The sequence below is a fragment of the Notamacropus eugenii genome, chromosome 7 (genome assembly GCF_028372415.1).
Source record: "Notamacropus eugenii isolate mMacEug1 chromosome 7, mMacEug1.pri_v2, whole genome shotgun sequence".
Lineage (NCBI taxonomy): Eukaryota > Metazoa > Chordata > Mammalia > Diprotodontia > Macropodidae > Notamacropus > Notamacropus eugenii.
Genome location: NC_092878.1, coordinates 92,386,290 through 92,407,875, shown reverse-complemented (window position 1 = coordinate 92,407,875; position 21,586 = coordinate 92,386,290). Strand labels below are relative to the sequence as shown.

At 39.3% G+C, this 21,586-nt stretch overlaps 1 protein-coding gene and 1 long non-coding RNA gene across 6 annotated transcripts in view; one reads left to right on the top strand and one right to left on the bottom strand.

The window, feature by feature from the left end:
• Positions 1-21,586, top strand: part of ASB5 (ankyrin repeat and SOCS box containing 5) — a 98,548-nt gene that overhangs the window by 56,211 nt on the left and 20,751 nt on the right. Inside the window, exon 1 of one of the 5 annotated variants that reach the window (XM_072623473.1) lies at positions 5,222-5,306. The exons of 2 other annotated variants lie outside the window; for them this stretch is intronic. In XM_072623473.1, the coding sequence (XP_072479574.1) occupies positions 5,252-5,306 (55 nt within the window). In that variant the 5' untranslated portion in view covers positions 5,222-5,251. Of the gene's footprint in view, positions 1-5,221; positions 5,307-5,819; positions 6,066-14,034; positions 14,241-21,586 lie in introns of those variants that run through there. 2 more of the 5 variants (XM_072623474.1, XM_072623475.1) reach the window with 2 other exon arrangements.
• On the bottom strand, positions 1,101-6,412 carry LOC140513628 (uncharacterized). The gene is made up of 2 exons (XR_011970259.1): positions 6,139-6,412; positions 1,101-5,289 (listed from the first exon to the last, which is right to left on the bottom strand). It is a non-coding gene; the product is annotated as an uncharacterized lncRNA (long non-coding RNA).

Genomic DNA, 21,586 nt, shown 5'->3' with positions numbered 1-21,586 from the left:
ATGTGACCATAAGCAAATCACTTAATCACCCCCTCAGCCTCAGTTTTCTCATCTATAAAATGAAGGGGTTGGACTAAATGTCTTTGAAATTCCTTCCAACTCTCGATCAATGATCTTATAATCTCACGAACTTTGCTGATGATGCCCAGAATTTTGTTAGCCTTTTTGGCCATAAAGAGGCAGTGTGGAGGTATTGGACAGAGGAGGCTTGGAACCAGGAATATCCAGGTTGTAACATATACTCACTGTGTGATCCTAGACAGGTAACTTAACCTCTCTGGGCTCTAGGCATTTTCCTAGTCTACAAATTCCCAGGAAGGTGCTGACTTGTATACACACAGGAAACTCCTCACCAGAGGCTTCTATACCAATGAAATCACTGGTCCAGTCCCTATTATTTTTAGCCAGAGAAGCACATTAGTCTGATGTTTTCAATTTACCCAGATTCACAAATCATAATTTTCCCAAGTCAAAATACCTCAGTTTATAAACTAATTTGGGTTATCTTTTCACAAATGCATTGTCTTGCATTTGTCTCCACTAAATTTTATCTGCCACTTTTCTACCCACTTGTAGAAAGAAGCTCAGATGGTTGTACTGCAATTTATCCCTATCAGCCTGACAAGTCATTACTGGACAAAGCTTAGTGACATCTGCACACTTAGATATCTCACCACTCAAACACTCTTCTAACACATTTTATGAAGAATAATAACCAAGACTGGCCTCAATACCAGTCCTTCAGGCCTATTGTCAGTTACACTTTTTTCACTGGACACATATAAATGTCTCTATCTCTTATTTTCTATTGACCAGTTTCTTATTTCCCCAAATGTCACAGTGACTTTGTATGGCCAATTTCCGTTTTTCCATCTGGCGGTGCCATGGATTGAGTGCCGGGCCTGGAGTCAGCAAGACTCCTCTTTCTGAATTCAAATCTGTCCTCAGATATTTATTAGCTGTGTAATCCTGAACAGGTCACTTAACCTTGCTTGCCTCATTAGTAAAATGAATTGAAGAAGGAAAAGGCAAACTACTCCAGTGTCTTTGCCAAGAAAACCCCAAATGGGGTCATGAAAGAATCAGACAAGACTGATAAATGACTGAATATATAATTACTTTATTGATATCTTTTGTTTGTACCTCTCCAAAGTTTCTAAATGCAGGCCTGCCTTCCCCCAAAAGTTATTCTTGTTAAAAAAAAAAAATAGAACCAAAAGAAAAAAAAGAAAGGAAAAAACAAATCTCCAACAACAAACCAGTTCCATAGCACAACTACTGAGTCTGACAGTTGATGCAAATTAACATACCCATAGCATACTTCACCTCTGTAAAGAAGGGAAGGAAGTGGTTTTTCTCCTTTTTTCTTCAGGGCCAACCTCCATCATTATAAATTACACAATGCTGAGTTTCATTTTTTTCAGTTTATTGTAGTCATTAGAGATATTGTTTTCCTGGTACATTTTCTTCACTTTGCATGACTCCCCGTGTTTTTCTGCATTCACTATATTCATTGTTTCTAACCACAAGGTAGTGTTCCATTACATTCATTTATCACCATTTGTTTCGCCCCAAACAATGGGCATATGCTTTGTTTCCAGTTCTTTGCTAATACGAGTAATTTGGAGTATGTGCAAATTATCTTTTTTTGTTTGACCCTTTTACAGCATATATCTAACAGTTGGCTCTCCACGTCAAAGAGTATAGACATTTTAGTCACTGTTTTTACAATTCTAAAATGCCTTCCAGAATGATTAGACCAATTCACTATTCTACCAACAGAGCATCAGCATGCCAGTGCCCTCCAACAATGAATATTCCCATCTGTTTTCATATTTGCCAATTTGTTGGGTGTGTGGTGAAACCACAGGGTTGGTCTTATTTGCATTTCTCTTATTATTAATGATTTAGAGCAATCTTTCAGTATGCAATTCTTTTGAGAACTGTTCGTTTCCATCCTTTGATCTCTTCAGGAGGGTTAACTGTTTTTAAAATAACTTTCAATACAGAACTTTGTGATTGACTTTTGGAAAGGTTTGATAAATTAAATTAAATCCATTGCTTTTTGCTTGTATGTAGTTTTATTTAGCCTCTGAAAAAACTCTGATACATATTCTGCTTCTTAGCATATATGTTTATGTATGTATGTACCAATTCACATATGATTCTGCTGATGTGTGTTCGTCCTTTGTTGCCAAAGAAGACCATGCCATCAGAGAAATAATGACATGACTTGTACTTGACTTTGTTTTGAGTAAGGGAAGGCTGTGCAGGTCACCAGCCTCACTTCTCCTCCAGAGCCATCTGAATCTAGTGAACAGATACTCATCAGGATGACTGGAGATGACCCAGGATGAGGCAATTGGGGTTAAGTGACTTGCCCAAGGTCACACAGCTAGTGAGTGTCAAGTGTCAAGTGTCTGAGGTGAGATTTGAACTCAGGTCCTCCTGATTCCTGCACTGGTGCTCTATCCACTGCACCATCTAGCTGCCCCTATGATTCTACTAGATATACTGTCAAAGCAGTCCCTATATTTTAGAGGCTGGAGAGGTATCTCTAAAGGAATATGCCTCTTTCCAATAGATATTTGTTTAGTTTTTAGCCAAAAAAAGTAAGAGAATTTTTTCACTAGAATTTTTTCAAGGCCCCAAGTGACAAAATTATTGGCAGGCATTATTTGGGGAACAAAAATTGGCCCCAACATTAGTAGTAAGGAAGATGTCTGGATTTTTCAATAAAAAGGCAGGAAAAGGGTCACAAAATTCCAAGTTGTCTTCATTATAAAAATTTTATAAGAATATATAACATTTAACACATCATTCTTCTAGACAGACACCTTGCTCCCACCTGTGAATTTGACCGAGAAGTCCTAATTGTGGAAGTTATAATCAATGGGAAAAGGCAAACGTAGTCTCTCTTTATCCCAAGCTGTGGCTTTCTACTTGTTGCCACAAAAGGCTGCATGGCCTGCCGGGAAATGCAGTTTTCTCCCAGACTAAAAAAGAGACTGAATAGACTGGGAGATCCCTAAGCTACCAGCAACTTTGATGAGCTAGACAGAGAAAAGGGGAGGGGATCAGAAAAGGAGATGGGAAGAGACTAGAGGAGTGACAGCCTGGCAAAAATTACGCCTTCCAATAGACCATGCATTCCAGCTAGAGTTACATGCCCAAGACAACTGCTTCTTCACTTGGTCTGCCTTAGATAAAGTTGGCCCTGTTCAGAGAAAAACAGTAAATTAAGCCCTTCCATAGCAATGCAGGGGGCAGCATCTTTATTGTCAGATAATGATAGCATGCACATAGTGCAGATCAAATGCATCAAACATGGCCCGCAACTGCCTACGGTATCCTAAACCAGATTAAACTGTAATTGGAAAATATTTAACATAATAAATTAAAATACAGTAAATCATAAATAATGTTAATATGTGGTTTTCTAAGTCAATATGTGCCTACAGGAATACTTAAGTATGGTTTAGAGTCTCATTTTTATTAGAGTTTGACAACTCTGGTCCAGGGACTTTTCTTTGGCAATTCAAGTTGAGGAACTTACATCCTTGGTCTTCGCTGGATAATTCATTTGATGAACTTGTGAAATAAATCTTAACACTGGAATTTATGTCATATTGAATCAATGGTTCTAAGGCAATTGATTTGAATTTGATGGAGGATAATTGATGGATAATTTTGGAGAAATGAGGGAGTGCAAAGTATGTTCTATGTGTCTTAATAGAGCGTTGATTTGCAATCAGGAAGACTTGAGTTCAAATCTTGCCTTAGACACATAGTAGTTGTATGATCCAGGTTTAAATTGCTTAACTTCCCTCAGCCTCAATTTCCTTGTCTGTAAGATGCAGGTGTGTGAAAATCTGATGATTTTAAAATTATTTTTCAGCTTTAAATCTATTATCTTATATGAAATGGTCTTAAAGTTAGTCTTGAAATAAAGAGGGAATTTATATCTTGCCCTTCACTTTCCAGCTGTGTGACCCTAGAGTCTAGGGTCTTAAGAAAATGATTTGTTCTGTAAAACTTGGACTCAGTCAAAAGGCTGTACCCAAGGACCTAGAAAGCCACAGGTTCCCCACCCTTGCCCTAGATAAATCACTTAGCCACTCAGCATTCCCTGGAAACTCTAAAACTGCTTATTAATTGCCACTATGTATCAGTGGAAGGAGTTTCCACACTAGGATTTCCTCATACTTATGGAATCACAGGTCTTGATCCATCCCTGCCTCCCCCCCCCCCCAAAAAAAAGTAAAGGAGAAAGAATTTTGCCTCCTCAAAGGTTATTTTATTTCTCCAGCTTAGTACTCAAAAGAACCAATCCCAAGACCTTGTTTTGATCAGCATGTACCACCAGAGGGTGGGTAAAGACTTCAGAATATTATTAATAATAATAGAATACATCAGAGCTCTGCAAGTCCTTCCCCCTCTCCTATATCCTTTTTCCATCAAAACACATCCCAAATAAGTCACTATTGTAATAAGATCACCAGCCCAGTTAATCCAGGGTGTAAGGTCCAGGATCAGTCATAGCTCTTGACTCAGAGACCACGTATCTAGTTCAAGCTTTACATACCAGCAAGTAGTAGTGGTCACATGTGTCTCAGAGATTTCCCCTGTCCTTATTAAGATTTTTCCTGGCTTTTGAAAAGTGTGTGGCCCAGCTGCACCTAAATTGACTGCAGTCTTCTTCAAGGTGTTGAAATGACCTCCCAAAATAACCACTCCACATACGTGGCACATAATTGAAACACATGTTCATTCTGCAATTTTTATCTCTGGCATAGGAACTGGACCACCATGACCCACTATAATTTCAGAAAGAAGGCTGTGAATTTGGAGGGGAACCAATTCTAAAATAAGGTTCTTACTGGCTGACAACTGGAGCTGGCCAGCTGACCTCACCTATATAGTGGTTAATTTGGTGAGCATGAGGAACAACAGTGAAAATAGTTTCTTTCTCTCCTGGGCTGAGATTTTTGAGTCCCTAATCATCCAATACTTTCTCCTGCCTTCCACTGCCATGATTTTTTATCCAGAGCTGTGATTTCTTTGGAGCAGAGGAAACCTCTATCTATAACTCTCCTGAGGGCTGCACCTGGAGACACTGTGAAGTTATGACTTGCTCAGGGTCACAGATACAACCTACATGGCACAGAAAGGGTACTTTGCTCAAGTTCCCAGGTCGCAGCACCTAGGTCACTGAGAGAAAATGACTTACCCGGGGTCATACAGCTCCTAGATGGCACTGAGGGAGTATTTTAAAGGGTCACACAGCACCTGGAACACCGAGAAAGGTGAGCAGTAATTTAACAAATTACTTGGCCAGGGTCACACAGGGTTGGATGACACAGCCTCTTGCCCAGGTTACATCACCTTGATAGCACTGGGAATGTGTGTGACTTAAAAGGCTGGCATAGCACCTTGGACACTGAGAAGGGTGAACGGCTTGCCCAGAGTTGTCCTTGGCTAACGCGCATCACAGGCAGTACTGGACCCGCGTCCTTCCTGACTTGGGGGCCAGCTCTTTTCCCTCTACGTGCCTCTTCTTTCCCTTCCTCCTTCCCTCCCCCCAAGAAAATCCATCTCGTATCAGTGCCCCAAGCCTTCTCCCGCCGAGGCTCAGCTGAGTCCCTGCTTTTAAAAATAGCCGAAGCTGGTGCAATGCTTGCAGCCCATCCCCCATCCCGCACCCACTAGCCCGCCCCGGAGTGGTCCTGGACAGCGCTCCGCGCCGTGGCCTTTGCGTGGTGTAAGCACACAGGCTCTTTTGTGCAACCAACATACCGGGAGGGGAGGGCAGGGGAGGACAGGGGAGGGGAGGGGGAACACGGTCCCTCGATATCCTGCGACCGGGGCTCCTTGCGCCCAGAGGAGCGTACCCCGATGCGCCTCGAGCGCAGCTGGAAGGACCGGGAGCCCCGGAATGTCCGCAGGAATCCAGCCCCTGGGGTGCGGGAGCGGCGTTCAGCAGATGCTCCCCAAGAGAAGGCTAGAGAGCGGGGAGCAGTGCCCTTCCAAGCGAAAGGCTAGCTGGGGTCTTCTGACCAGTCAAGGTTAGTAGAGCAGCTCTTTCCCCACCTCCTGGGGCCCCCGTCCACGTCCCCTCTATCTTCCCAAAATGCTCACCCTACGCTGGGGATGCTACCCACAATGCAGGCTCGGAAGCAGACTTAAGCTCCTGGCAAGCAGGCAAGGATGGTTTGCTTTTCTTTTGGTTTTCTCGTTTTGCACTCTTAACCCGGGAGATGCATCAGCTGACTGACCCTTCTCTCTGTGGGGGTGCATATTATTGATTGATGTGGCAAGCTCTATACATTCCAGCTGTTCATCCTTCTGTTTCTGGGTGACCCTGAACCAGGGGCAAGGAGAGCAAGGTATTCTTCCTTCCTTCAACTGTGCCCAGTGGGTGTGCAAGCAAAACAATATGGACCGCCCAAAGAGGGTCAATGTAATTTGGATCCACGGAGGAGAATGATCTAAGTCATAAATTTTTCTGCAGTTGTTTTCCCACCCTGTGCAGACGGGAAGTTCTAAACAGGAAAAAAAATATAAGAGATGAATAAAGCTGCTGGACAAATTAGGGAAACGATTTCAGTGAGACTGCGATTTTCAAAAAACAAAGATGATTATGGAGTGTTACCTATTTCAGGAGAAAACAATGAAATGTTTGAAAAAGGCCTAAATGGGAAACAAATTCAAAAATAATTACACATAGGTTTGAAATGCCACGTAACGGTTTATATTTAAGATTATTATGAGGGACTACAGAGCAGTCATGTTTTTGTTGTTTTTAAGCAAAAATGAAATATTATTTACCTTTGGGGGTTCTGGACACATGATTTGCCTAGGGAATTCTGGATATGTAAACTTCCTGCACTCATACACATCATCAATTTCTCTCAAATTCTGGTCTTAGAATGTTGCTTGCTACAGAGATGCTACAGAGGTTAAGTGACTTGCCCAGGATCACACTGCTGGTTTGTAGGAGAGGCAGGGTTTGATCTGAGCTTAGGCCCTCCTTTCTGAATAACAATTTGTTTTGTCCAGGCACAAAGTATGTGCTTATAATGTTGTTTGGGAAAGACTAGCTCACTGCATTCTGGTTCTTAAAGATGCCCTGATTTAATTGATATGAGTCTTCTCTCAATGAGGTGGTCTTCTGGTACTGAGTTTCTGAAAATGGCAGTTATGGTCCTTTGTTTTTGTTTCTTTCTTTTCAATTTCCTTACCTCTTATTTTAGTGATTACAGAAAGAAGAAATCAAGTAAACTAACAGGAGGGAAGCCATTCAAAGTTCAGAGAAAGCAAGAAAGTATTCAGCTCAGTAATTGATAGACACAAGCAAATCACAGGAACAACTTATGTCAATTTCCACGGGGGAAAAATAAAATAAGTGAGTGAAGTAAGAGATGAGTCAGATTCTGGGGGTGGGAGATCCCAAATAAAGGCAAGTAAAGGCATTATAAAGGAAAGATTATATGTGTGTATGCTTGTACATATACATACATATGTACATACATATATAATATTTGTTTAGCCTTTCTTCTGGACAAATGGACAAGAGGCATACTGAAAATCATTGCTCCAAAATTTTTGAAGAACTATTACATTTTATATTTAGAAAGGCTTTTTCATTATTGTTAATAATCAAATAACTAAAGTAATAATAGAATAATGTCACTGAGACCACATACCCATTTGTTGGAAAAGTTTGACCAAAAATGCCATTATTTTGAAGATGTCAACATATGCATGACATCAAGCTGTAGAAAACAATCAAAACTGCAAAATACAGTCATCTACCCATTATTTTTTTAGGAGTTGATCCAATTTTTTTCTACATTCATTCTACGAACAGTTAATAAGCAATTCAAAGCACTGTACTAGGAGTTGGGAGATTTTTTTAAAATAGGAATCCTTTTAAGGAACTTATAATCTAGTAGAGGACAAAGGTATATATTAATTGTGTTACCCCCAAAAAAAGGAGATATTGGGGAAAGAGAAAGAAACAAATATTTGCTGTGCTTACAAATATCTCATTTGCTCTTCATTACAACCAGGTGAAGTGGAGTGCTGTTATATCCCCATTTTATAGCTAAAGAAACTGAAACAAATAAAGATTAAGTTATTTACTCATATGGCTAGGAAGTGTTTGACACTGGATATCAACTCAGATTTTCCCCCATCTTCCTGATAGTGCTCTATGCACTGCGCCACCTAGGGGCCTATGAAAGTTCTGGGAAGTTCATGAACACCTTCAAGGAGGAGGCATCTCTTGAAAGCTGACCTCTCGGTATTTTACCATTACCACTGGGGCAAGGATTGCAGGAAAGTAGAGAGGGGGTTGAACGCAGGGAGACCAAAAAGAGATTGAAATACACCAGGCACGAGATAATCAAGGTCTGTACTTGGATGGTGACAACTGCAAGAGGACAGTCTGGCTTAATGGAAAGACCAGTGCCCTAGGAATGAGAAGACCCGGCCCCTTGCCCTATTTCTGCCACTCACTAGCTCTGTGATCTTGAGCAAATTACTAAACTTCTCTAAAACGATTTTTTTCTCATCTGTAAAATGGTATAACAATACCTGTATTTCCTCTTCAAAATTAAGGGCTATTATTTAACCTGGAAGTCTGTAAACTTAAGTGGGAGAAAAAATTGCCTTTATTTTCACTAGCCTCTAATGGAAATTTAGTATTTCCTTTAATTTAAAAACATTATTGTAATGAGGTCCATAGACTCTGTAAAACTGACAAAGCATCTATGACACAAAAAAATGGTGAAGAACACCTGTCCTAGGGCATTTAGTGAGCTTAATGACTGTAGAAGTCTAACAGTGAATGACAGCACCTTGAAAATTGGAACTTGTTATTTTTGTTATTTATGGCTCCTCATTTTTGACCCTGGGTGGTGCTAGGGAAGACAGGAGGAAGAGCAAATTTGACAAGAAAGATAATGATAATGAATTTGATTTGGATATTTTGAATTTGAGGGGACAGCTGAACACACAGGGAAACATGGTCAACTGTCAGCCGGAAGTAATTTCCAGCTTGAGAGAGAGTTTATAGCTACAGATAAAGATCTGAGCATTAATCTATAGCAAGGGTTCCCCAAATTTTTATCAGAGGACCCCTTTACACCCTTAAAATTATTGAGGACCCCAAAAGCTTTTGTTTATGTAAATTGTATCTCTTTACCTTATTAGAAATTAAAACTGATATTTTAAAAATTAATTCATTTAAAATAGTAAATTCATTTCATATAACTTTTAAAAATGAAAAGTATAGCTATATTAAAAAAACAATGAGAAGAGTGGCATTTTAAAATATATTTTTTGCAAATCTCTTTAATCTCTGGCTTAGGATGTAGCTGAATTCTCATATCTGCTTCTGTGTTCAATATGTTGTGATATTTTTTGGTTGAAGCTTATGAAGAAAATTTGGCCTCAGAGATATGTAATTGGAAAAAGGAAGAATATTTTAGTCATCATATAATGTCTTAGAATTATTTGGAAAATGATTTTGAACTTCCAGCCCCCCAGAAAGGATGTTTGTGATCCCTAGGGAGTCCACAGACCACACTTTGAGATCCACTGAATGTAGAAATAACAGTTTCTCTTGCCTAAATTTGTCTCCACCAAAGATTAGGTTCAACAAAAGTGAGAGAAAATGCTCTCTGTAAGCAAATAGAAGGCAATTTTCTTTAGATGATCAAAGGTTTGTGGGGGGATGAGTCTGATATTTTGGTTAAAATAAAGATTGGACTTTGCTCTCCATAGTGGAGGATTTACAGTTTGCCCATTTTTCTCAGATTTCATGCTGCTTTCTGGCGAGGATATTTGCAGGCACTGCTCCCTTTGTCTTGAGTATCCCTGTAGGAAGTCACAGTTTCTTTCTTTATCTGATTTTCTTCTTTCAAATGAAATAGAGCAAACTATTAAATGCCATTTGTTCTCTACAAGGGCAATACCTTTAACTAGTTAGATAAGTAAGGCTTAGAGCGGTAAATATAGGGTCAGAGAAACAAGGCATTGATTATAATTAGTTGGATCTCCGTTCAAATCTATATAAATCCCAATGGCATTTCCAACTCTCCTAAAGTCCATAGATTCACATTTCAAGCAGTATCTCTCTGAAAATAGCCTGGAAGAAGCAGGTTTATGCTTATATCAGCAGCAACAGTAGTGGGGAGAGGTATGTCTTAGCCTGGCTCAATCACCTCAATTCTTTAATGATGCTGGGTCAGTTCTCACCACTCGCCTCTCCTCCAAGACAGATTCAGGTTGAACGTATGAAGCAAACTGAATTTTGGGAAGGTGGAACAAGAGAAGAGATATTAAATATTATTTTTCTGTAGAGTTTTTAGGACTTGGGGACAGTGTAATTTGCAACTTCAGGGACAGTTGCCCACATAATTAAACTCCTATGTCTGCCTCGGGTAAAAATGGAATCTAGATTTTGAAATTGGGTGGGTTTGGGATTTAAAATGAATTGAAAAAACAGCCATCTAAAATGATTTCTATGATCCTGCTGTATAATGATAAGCGATCATACCTTAGCCTGTTTTGGTAATTGGCCAGTTGATGGACTGCAGGTATTCATTTCCAGTAGAGGTGAGGGATTTGTCCTGACTAATATGATTTTTGTTTTAGCAGTAGTATATGGCATGGTGGAAAGAGTTTTCAGTTTGGAGTCAGTAAGATATAGGTGGAAATCCTGCTTCTGAGGTTTACCCAGTCTGTGACTCAGTCAGTTCTCTGGTAGAGTTGCACAAATTGATATTCTGCCTCTGGTTTTATTGAAAATAACATCATGCTAAATCACTATTGGTTAGAGAGATGCAAATCAAAACAACTCTGAGGTACCACATCACACCTATAAGATTGGCAAACATGACAGAACAAGAAAATGATAAATGCTGGAGAGGATGTGGGAAAGTTGGAACACTAATTCATTGTTGGTGGAGCTGCGAGCGCATCCAACCATTCTGGAGAGCAATTTGGAACTATGCCCAAAGGGCTACAAAAATGTGCATACCCTTTGACCCAGCAATATCGCTACTAGGACTATATCCCCAAGAGATCGTAAAAATGGGAAAGGGTCCCACATGTACAAAAATATTTATAGCAGCACTCTATGTAGTTGCCAAAAACTGGAAGTCAAGGGGATGTCCATCAATTGGGGAATGGCTGAATAAATTATGGTATATGAATGTAATGGAGTACTATTGTGCCATAAGAAATGATGAACAAGAAGACTTCAGAGAGGCCTGGAAGGACTTATATGACCTGATGCTGAGTGAAAGGAGCAGAACCAGGAGAACTTTATGCACAGCAACAACCACAGTGTGTGAGAGTTTTTTCTGGTAGACTTAGATTTTTGTAATAACACAAGAACTTCTTACCAAAAAAAAAATCCCAACGGAGGATCTCAAGGCAAAATGCCTGCCACACTCAGAGAGAGAAATATGGAAGTCACTCACATATTATAGCAGATCATGTTTGTGTATGTGTATGTGTTTGTGTATCATGTTCTGATTTGTTATACGATTTCTTTCATTTATCTTAGTCTGACTACATAGCATGACTATAGTGAAAATATACTCAATAGGAAAGTATATGTAGAATCTATACAGAATTGTATGCAGTCGTGGGGAGGGAGGGGGGGAGTGGGGGGTAGGTGGGGGGGATAAAATCACAATTGTATGGCAGTGACTGTTAAACATTACAAAAAAAAAAAAAGAAAATAACATCATGCATAAAACTTTCTAATGGTAGGGCAGCAGTAGCTTCTTTGTATATGAATGGCAGCACAGACATCAATGAATTGATTAGGGTGCAGTGACAAAGCAAAGGTTGATGCCCCGTCATCAGTGTCATTTCCTCTGATAAGATGATCTCAAGTTCCTGACTCTGAACCATTTGCCAGAACTTCCTTTACTGAGTCTTCAGTAGTTGTGGCTGTACACCTGAAAGGAGCAGTTGCCAGGCTTTCCCTCCTCAGGCTTCCTTCTCAGGGTGATGACTGAGGGCATTGAGCTGGAAGTAGTGCTATTCCCAAGGCCCTTGGGCTCAGGGTCGTGGGTATCTTCATCAGGGACAAAGTAATGGAAGTGGATTGACTTGCCTGGTACTTGCTGACTCCTGTCTCTCCCTCAGGGTGCCCTACTGTTTCAACTGGGTTGGCTTGTGGCAGTTGGTGGAAGTGGCTGGCCCATGCCTGCATCTGCTTCCCCAAATGATGACTGGGACAGCTGAGCAGAAAGCAAGACCACTGGTCTGGAGGCTGCTGCCATTCCCGGGGCTCTTGTGCTTCATCTGCTGGTTGGTGGCAGTTGGTCAGGATGATGAGTTGTAGTGTCAAAAAAAATTCATAAGCCAACTAATGAACTTTAAAATGATAAGCCTCTGAGAAATAATCTAGGCTGGCCCTCAGGCAATAAACATACTGCCCAGAAATGGGCCCATCAATCATCAAAGTCTATTCAAAGGAGCAGTACTTTCTAGAGCTCAAACTCTGCTGTTATGTGGTCACCTCGTGGCCACAATGATAACTGAAGTCAGACTTTGGTAGAGGATCATAGCTAGAAGAGCGACTGCCATGTCCCACCCCTCATTTTACAGGTAAGGGCAACTTGCCCAACCCCAAAGAGATAGTAGACACGAGAGGCTGAACCCAAGTCCTCTAGGGGTTAGTACTCTTTCCACAGATATATGACATGAGGTAAGGTGCTATACTGTATGTGTCTATATGTTTCACATGTGTCCATATACATTCATGTACACATATATACATATATTGCTGCCCTATAGGGCATAGCATATGATCTGTAAAACTTAAGCTTTTAGACTTGCTTTTCCAGTTGGTTATGATAGATTCACAGTGACCCTCCGATTTGCTCACCCTGCCTGCATTTACAGGATGGTTTCAGTGTCAGGGACACAGCTTATCCATGGAAAGAAGCTGGTAAACTGCACCAAGAATGGGCCAGCCTGTCACCCAAAGGCAAGCTCATTAGCACGGCGTTCAAACCAATTAGGCCAGCTAATCCAGAGTGAGAAACGTCACAGCTCTGTGGGGATGTGATGATGACTGAAATTTTGTTTTAGCTAGGCATTCTTTCAACCATATCCCAGAATCTCAGAATTCTGGAGTTAGAAAGAGCTCTGAGCCCATCAAGTTCAACTCATGCACGGAAAGAATCCTTGCCACAACAGAGTAATAGCTAACTGTTCTGTAGTACTTGAAGGTCTGATATTTATATAGAAGTTATTATATAGTGTAGAACATTATAATTATATGTAATTATTTTATTTTATATATTATTTACATATAAATATATTTGATATTTGTATATACATATATACGCATTTTTAATGTATGGCTTGGTACTTATAGTAATTTGTGTATATGTGTATATTATATATATATACATACACATGTGTATGTATAAATAAAATCTTATTTGGTCCTCACAGCTATTATTATCCCCATTTTTACAACAGAAAAAAATGAAGCTATGAAAGATTAATTGACTTGCCCAGGGTCCAAGGGAGGATTTGTATTCAGGTGTTCATGACTCCAGTTATGGTACACTATCTTCTCTACCACCTAGCTGCTACATACACACCTGATAAATGGTCAGTTACCCTGGATACACAAATCCCTCTAAAGCTCTCAGTGAGACAAGTGTTATCCCTTTTCCTGTGGGAAAACAAGAACCAAGTGGTTGTGATAGATTCTGCTCTGTGTAAGAAATGATTGCCTTCCCTGGGGTGAACCTCCACATTTTTCTCCATCTTGTTTCTGTAGGAGGAACCAAGTTGTGAATAAAGTCTAACAGTTTATAAAGGGAGAATCTCAATATATATACATATATATGTATGTATGCATATATTTGTGTACATATATACATACATATGTGCATATATGAATATAGTTACTCTATAAAATTATTAATCATCAGGCATAATTTATAAATAAGAAAAAAGGAGGATGATCAGTATGTTTTCAAATATAGTATATTCAAATATTCAAAGGATTGTTTTTTTCTTTCCAACTAACTTTTTATGAAGTGAAAGGTCATATTAAATTGAGCGCCTGTCTCCTTAACAGGATGACAGAACCTGGCTAGTAAACGTAGAGGGATTTTTATTTTCACAGAGTGATATGAATCGACCTTACCTAAATTATGGCTGGCTTGAAGTGCCATGGGGAGATGGAGATTTAGGTATGGCCTGGACCCTGGTAAAAATGATTTCTATTCATGTGGATGTTTTTATTCTAGAAAGGTAATGTTTACAGAACGGTACAGAGTGCTGTTCCCCGTAAATTATGTACCAGATGGCCTGGAACCAGCGTTGTTTCTAAATATAGTCAGAATTACCTCCTATGTAGTTTCAAGAGAGACCAGAACAGTAGGGGCTCGATTAGCATTTTGAAAACAGCAGTTATTTGTTAAAATTACTCCATTTTGAGTCATTTATTCTAAATGGATCAAATTTAAAGTTTCCTGTTATCAAGTTAAGTTGGGGGAGGAGGAGGTTCGGGGGAGACTGTTCTTTTAGAATCTTTGATATTACATTTAGGAAGCAGAATCCAGTAACTTCATGTGGCCAAGGGGAAATGGAATTTTGAAACCATTCAATTATTTTACATGTTTATAGTGCATCTGAGGGGTATGGGATTGGACAAATTGGGGCTCGCTTATAGCATGAAGCCTATTAGAATTGAAAGTAATGACAGACTTGGTGCTGCCCAAGGTTGAACAGAACCTGTTAGCTGCTATGTTTGGGTATTCTTGGAGGGGAAAAGGGAGGGCCAAGGTACAAAATAGAACTTGGAATGGGATGGAACATCATTTGATTCTCACATGTTAATGACAGGCATTTTTTTTTGATGGATGACAGGAAAGTATATATGAAGGAAGGAATATTTAGAGTGTAGGAAGGAGAGCTGGAAACAAATAGAAAAATGTAAAGGTTTTTTTTCAGTGATTTAGTGTGCATATACAAATACATATAATAGGTACACTATACTTTATTCATCCATTAGATTTATGTGGCTTTGTCCTCACTGATGTTAAATAACATTCAGAGTAGCAATTGCCAGTCATTAGCCTAAATAGATTCGAAAAATCACTTGTTGACTTTCTGTAATTAATTTCATTTATCTGAGTGCTGAAAATACTTTGGGTGGTCAATAAATGTTGTTTTGTTGTTTATATCTTTAAGATTCCTCCCGTCCTCACTTCCATCAACCCTGCTATATCCCAGGGAATGTGTCATCTATCTCTGAGAATATAAGGAAGTAGTTTGGAGAAGAGGAGAATAAGTATATTTTATCTCATTTTATCGTCACATAATCCTGCTATTATTATCCCTGTTTTACAGGTGAAAAAGCTGAGGCAAGGCATGTAGAAGTTAAGCGATTTGCCCAGGGTCATACAGCTAGTAAGTGTCTGAGGCCGAATTTGAACTCAGGTCTTCCTGAGTGAAGGCTCTTCACTCCTATCCACTGCTCCAGCTAGCTGCCTCTGGATTACTAAGAGTACCCCACAGAACAACAGAATTATGGAGTTTTCAACCTGGTACCAGTTTGACTCAGCCCCTTTGGGCTCATAGTAGTCTCCCTGCAAGTGTACTCATTTTCTAGAAGCCCTTATAAAATGTCACTTCAGGTTTATGGAAATGTACTCCTCTGCCCATCTAGTTCAACATGTTTTTGTTGTTAATATTATCATTGCTATATCCAGTTTTCTAACCATCCCTAACAATGGAAAGCAGTGCTCACAGATCTAGTACCAAACACAGGATCATGGACTCATAGAGGTACCCTGAGTTTTAGAGAGGGAAAATCCAAATCAAGTTGTGAGGCAGGCATCATGTGGAAAAAATTTGGGAGTGGCATGAAGAGTGAATTCAAATACTTTCTTGTGCCCCCTTTAATAATTGTTCTCTAAGTCCCCTTTCTTCCCCTTTCAATGTCTTATCTTGTGCTTGCAGACCACACTGATATTGTGGAGAAGTCAAACCCAGCCTTTTTGACTGACAAGAGAAACAAGAGATGAGAGTCAGCTGAGACAATGTCAAACCCTCTTCCCTACAAATATGGCTAGACTTACTGTCATTTTCAGATCTTCATAATAGTCCCCAAAGGAATATTTGGGAAAATCACCATTTCTTCTAGTACTTCTCCTTTTATCACTTTTTTCTCAGGGCAATAGCTGCCACACTGGGCAATGTCAATGAAAGAACGATGCTGTGCACTATTTGTCCTTTAGCCCTAGTTTAGAGATAATTAAATTGATTCAGTCTTGACAATGGAAGAAAAACACCAGCCCTAATAAATACCATAATTACAATGCATTTTTCATTAAGAGGAATACTTTAGAATTAATTATTTAAGTTATTACTTAGTAAGCACAGTGTCTTCTACATAGCAAGCACTTAGTGAACATTTGGTGATCAGACTTGGTGGTTCTCTAGGGATCTGCTAGATGCAGCATGGAATGGCCAACAAGCTCTGCCTTTGTGAGGCCCTTGCACACACACTGGTTGTGTGGCTCTAGGCAAGTTAACTTTTTTTCAGTACTCGACTGTTTATGCAAATAAATTTCCAACGACTTAGCATAAATATATTATTCTGTAATTTAATATAATTTTTGCTGTAAACAGGCTTTATTTCTTGACAAAAACGGATGCTTCTGTGCTTTAAATTTTTCTTAAACAAAAGATACACCCTCATAAAAAGATAATTGATCTGCCCTTTGAAATTTTCTCATTGCAATCAAATTGTATACACAAAAACCAGGTGCTCATGAGTCATTTTCATATTATTTATCAAATTCCTTTGCTTTTCAAAGACCATGGAGACTGAAAATCAAACACGGTAGTTTTCAAAATAGAACTTCTATACAATGGCTATTTTTAAAAATTACTTTTAATATTGAGACTATAATCTTCCTTTTTAGAATGTGAGTCTAAAAAAAATTCCATCAATCATTACTGATATACAAATACACTTATCACCTGATAGGGGGATTTCATACTAAAAAGAAAATATTGTACCCACAAAAACTAGTAAGAGCAACTCTTGATTAGCCAGAACACTGCAACAAGATGATTTCTCATGAGTTCCATTCCGTTGCTAATTAATGGCTAACGAAGAATTTTTTTTTCTTTCCCTCATTTGTGAAAAAAATGTATCTAAAATAATAATGATGACAAAAGCAGCCACTTAAGGGGATTTGTTTGTTTTTTATGTATGTGATTTCCTGGATGTGTAGAAACTCCCTCCAGTAATGCTGATCAGCACTCTGCACAGTGCCTGGCACATGGCTGGTGCATAATAAATGCTTATTAACTGACTGGGAACTTAATCTGTCACTTAGATGTTGTTTGGTTGTATCAGTAGTGTCAGACTCTGTGTGACCCTATTTGGGGTTTTTTTAACAGAGATACTACAGTGGTTTGCCGTTTCCTTTCTCTAGATTATTTTACAGATGAGGAAACTGAGGTAAACAGGTTAAGTGACTTACCCAGGATCACACAACTAGTAAGTGTCTGAAGTCAGATTTGACTCCAGTCTTTCTGACTCCAGACCCATCATCTTAAATGACTGTGAGTTAAATAAATGACTCACACAGCTAGAATGTGCCTTAGTAGAAAGCTACCAAAACTGTTTTTATCAACATTATTCTCACCACAGCCCTCTAAGGAAGATAATTTATTATTTGAATACTTGAAAAGATCCATGACTTCACACCTGTGAGTTACACACACACACACACACACACACACACACACACACACACGCACACACACACAGTATACTGATACAAACAACACACTTTTAAGGTTTATTTGCATTATCAACATTTTCCACATCACTTTCTTAAGTCTAGACAAATTAACAAAATGATAGATCAAGCCCTGATTTGTTGCATTTGCTGATTTCTGAGGTATAAATTCCCACAATGAAAATTTAACAATCAGCTCTTATCCTAAGCCTTTGTAAACCCGTGGAAGTTCATCCCTGGATATCTTAGGGACCAATGCTCTCTATGTTTCTGATTTCCTGTATAAATCTCAATCCCTGTCCTGACACAAAACAGATGATTACTGCCCCTACTGAAAATTACTATTTGAAATATAAGGTTTCACTTAAGGGGAAGTGAAATAAAACATGCTGTCAAGAGAAACCCACAGGAATTCAGTATAATTACTGAACTGCCTACCCCTTGGTTTTTATTTTGGTCCATATCTAGCAAATAACTGAGTAAACAAATTGACTGTTCATCCAGGCTGCCTAGTATTCCAAAGAGCAGCAACGCACAGCTCACCTTTATTTTATAAAGAGCTTTTTGGTCAGGACAGCTGTCTTAGGTAGGGAATACAAAGAAGAAAGGATAAACTAAATCCCCCCACCTTCTGAATGGAGAGATAAGCCCCTATCACCTAGGAAACAGACATATATCTCTAAGACCTTACAGTCCTTCCTTTATACTAGCATTTCCCAAACTATGTTCCATGGAATCCCACTGTTCTGCATGATGTGAGCAGACATTTCTTGGGAATGAAGGAATGAAAAAGCATTTGTCCAGTATTTATAATGTGTGAAACTTTGTACCAAGTGTTGGGAATACAAAAAAAGTCATACGACAATCTCTGATCTCAAGGAGTTCACGTTCTAATGAAGGGAGTCACCACATGTGGGAGGTTTCAGCTTCAAGTCATATGGAAAGGTCCTATGGTCCTTAAGATAAAGCAGTAAGATGGATGGCAAATGCACCTTCCTTAGAGTCATTTCCATTGATAAAACTATCTGATGTTGAACTGTTTGACAGTATCAGAGATTTTGGTGGCAACTTCTTCCAGGTTTCCTATAGATGAGGCTTGGAAAGGGGATGAGTTGCCAAGTCAGAATGCCACCAGAATGCCAAGTCAAAATGCTCTCTTCAGCGATGGCTGTGGGGGCCTGAGAGGTACTGCTTTGGGCTTTGAGGACCTGGGCTGTCACCACCACAGTCCAATGGAAAGTTGTGGTTTGATCCATCTGGCACATGCCACTTCCTGTCTCTCTTGTCTCCCTCCCACTAGTTTACCTGCCCTTCCCCTATTAATCAATCAACAGGCATCTGTTAGGCACTTATATGCCTGACCAGCAATATATTCATGTTTAAAATATTAAATATGAAATTTGTTGTTACTCTTCTGTTGCTTCAGTTGTTGTCTGACTCTTTGTGACCCTATTTAGGGTTTTCTTAGCAAAGATGCTGAAGTGGTTTGCCCTTTCCTTTTCCAGATTATTTTACAGATGAAAAAACTGAGGCAAACAGTTAAGTAACTTGCCCAGGGTCACACAGCTAGTGTCTTGAGGCTGGATTTGAACTCAGAAAGATGAGTCTTTGTAACTCTAGGCCAAACACTATATCCATTGTACCACCTAGTTGCCCCTAAATATCAAACTATATATGTATAAAAATATTTATTTCATGTGAAATTTTGTTGCAAAAATAAGTTTAATTTCCTCTATTTTGCTTTGAAATTTCCTTGAGTCATCCTTTATCCCAGGGATTTTTTATCACCTCTGACTCCTTGCAACAGCATTTCTGGCTTCATTAATTTATTTCAAATTTATTAACTTATTTCAATTCCCAAAGTGCTTGTAGCCAAATTAGTTTGTAGATTGTCACATAGTTACATAATTTTTGAATTATCTAGGAAAATAAAATTTCATTTTTCTTTTAAAGAAAAACTCTGGAGAATGTAGAAGGTAAGAGCAGCAATGTCTGCGTCTGTGAGACTGTGCAGAAAGACAGGAAAACAGACTGCAATACACTTTGCCCTAATTAATGGGCTGGTGACGTCACTGGACTTTGAAAGGACTGTGAAAATTGCCTTTCAGTACTATCTCAGGTCTACAGAAGTCTAAGGAATTTCAATAGAGGTGATTCACACACATTGGGGGATTTTTGAAAGTTGTCTTAATTTCTTTAAACTAAATAGAAATAACTAATTTCTATATGATCATACGTTTAAAATTGCAGAGAGCCTTAAAGGTCATCACAGCCAACTCCTTTCATTTTACAGATGTGGAAACTGAGGTCCATTGAAGTTAAATGACTTGTTCGGGGTCACATAGCTGTAAAGTATCTCACCTGGGATTTGAACCTCAGTTTTCCTGACTCCCAAATTCATCACTTTATCCATAATACAAGACTATAGAAAAAGGAGAGGGGACCTCAAGAAGATCATTTAGCCTTGTGTTTCTGATCAGGTATTTCGAAAACAAAGAGAAACTCAAGAGACACTGCTTCAAATACACCATTGCTAGAGTCCACATCACAAATGTCACAGGGCCTGTTGGTGCCCAGAAGGTCCCAGTTTTCTTCAGGAAAAGGCCTGTGAAGCGTGCATTCCCCTCCTCCCCACCACTAACGCCATAAATTGTAATGACATTCTTGGAAGTAATTCAAGTGGGCAAGCATTGCCAAAATGTGCTATTACTCAAATAGTAGTAACAAGAGGGACAGCCACTTTTTGCTGGGGCCCCAGTTAGGAAGGGAACCAGCTGCTGGCATCCTTCCTATTACTGCCCTGTGTTCAGTGACCTTTTAAGGATAAAAATAATAATCTTCCCTCAAATAGGTATCAGCTTAGGATAAAAATAATAATCTTCCCTCAAATAGGTATCAGCTTAGTTTTACCCAAGCTCTACCCTACAGCTGCTGCTGCTACTTAAGCAGTTGTTACTGAGATAAAGCAACTGCTAATAAGAAGGAAGTGGTGGGATGCAGCTGGTTAAGAGTCAAGCCATGAAGTGAGTAGAAATTAAAATTTCAGTTTTTGTATGGAAAAGTTCTGCTCTGGCTGTACACTAGATTCCCTTGTTCCCTTGGTTGTGCATTTTCCCAATCTAGGATGTGGTCTGTTAATGCTAGAATGTCATGGTATGGTTTAAAAAAATCTGTGTTATGTATCCCAAGAGGCTGAGTTTCTCACAATAGGTTGGAGAGCTTACATAAGTCTGTTAGGAGGAAGCCTTTGAAAACAGGGGTTCTTGACCCCTTTTATGTTGTGAATCCTTTTTTACAGTCTGTAAAGAGGGACCTATGGACCCCTTCTCAGGATAAGGTTTTAAAATAATTGAAGGAAATGCTAAATTAGTGCAAATAAAGATGTTATTTTTTTTCCAGCCCAAGTTCATGGGCCATCTGAAATCTACCCGTGGGTCTATTGGACCCCAGGTTAAGAATCCCTGGTCTAAAGATTTCATACAAAAGAGAGAAAGGAGAGAATTTCACTCCCTCTTGCAATCCTGCTTTATGGAGACCACATATACATTAACACCTGGGCACAGAAGCCCGAATCAAGATTTTTAGGGGCAAAAAAGGCAATTTTCTCAGGGACAGGCTGCTGCTGTAGCTGTGTGACCTTATCAAAGTCACGTGACATCTCAATTCTTCAGCTATAAAATGAAGAGACTGGACGAGTTAGACGCTGAGGTCCCTTCCAGCTATAAATTTATGATTCCCTTATGAACTGTGTTTTCCGTATTTTTTTTTTTGTCTGT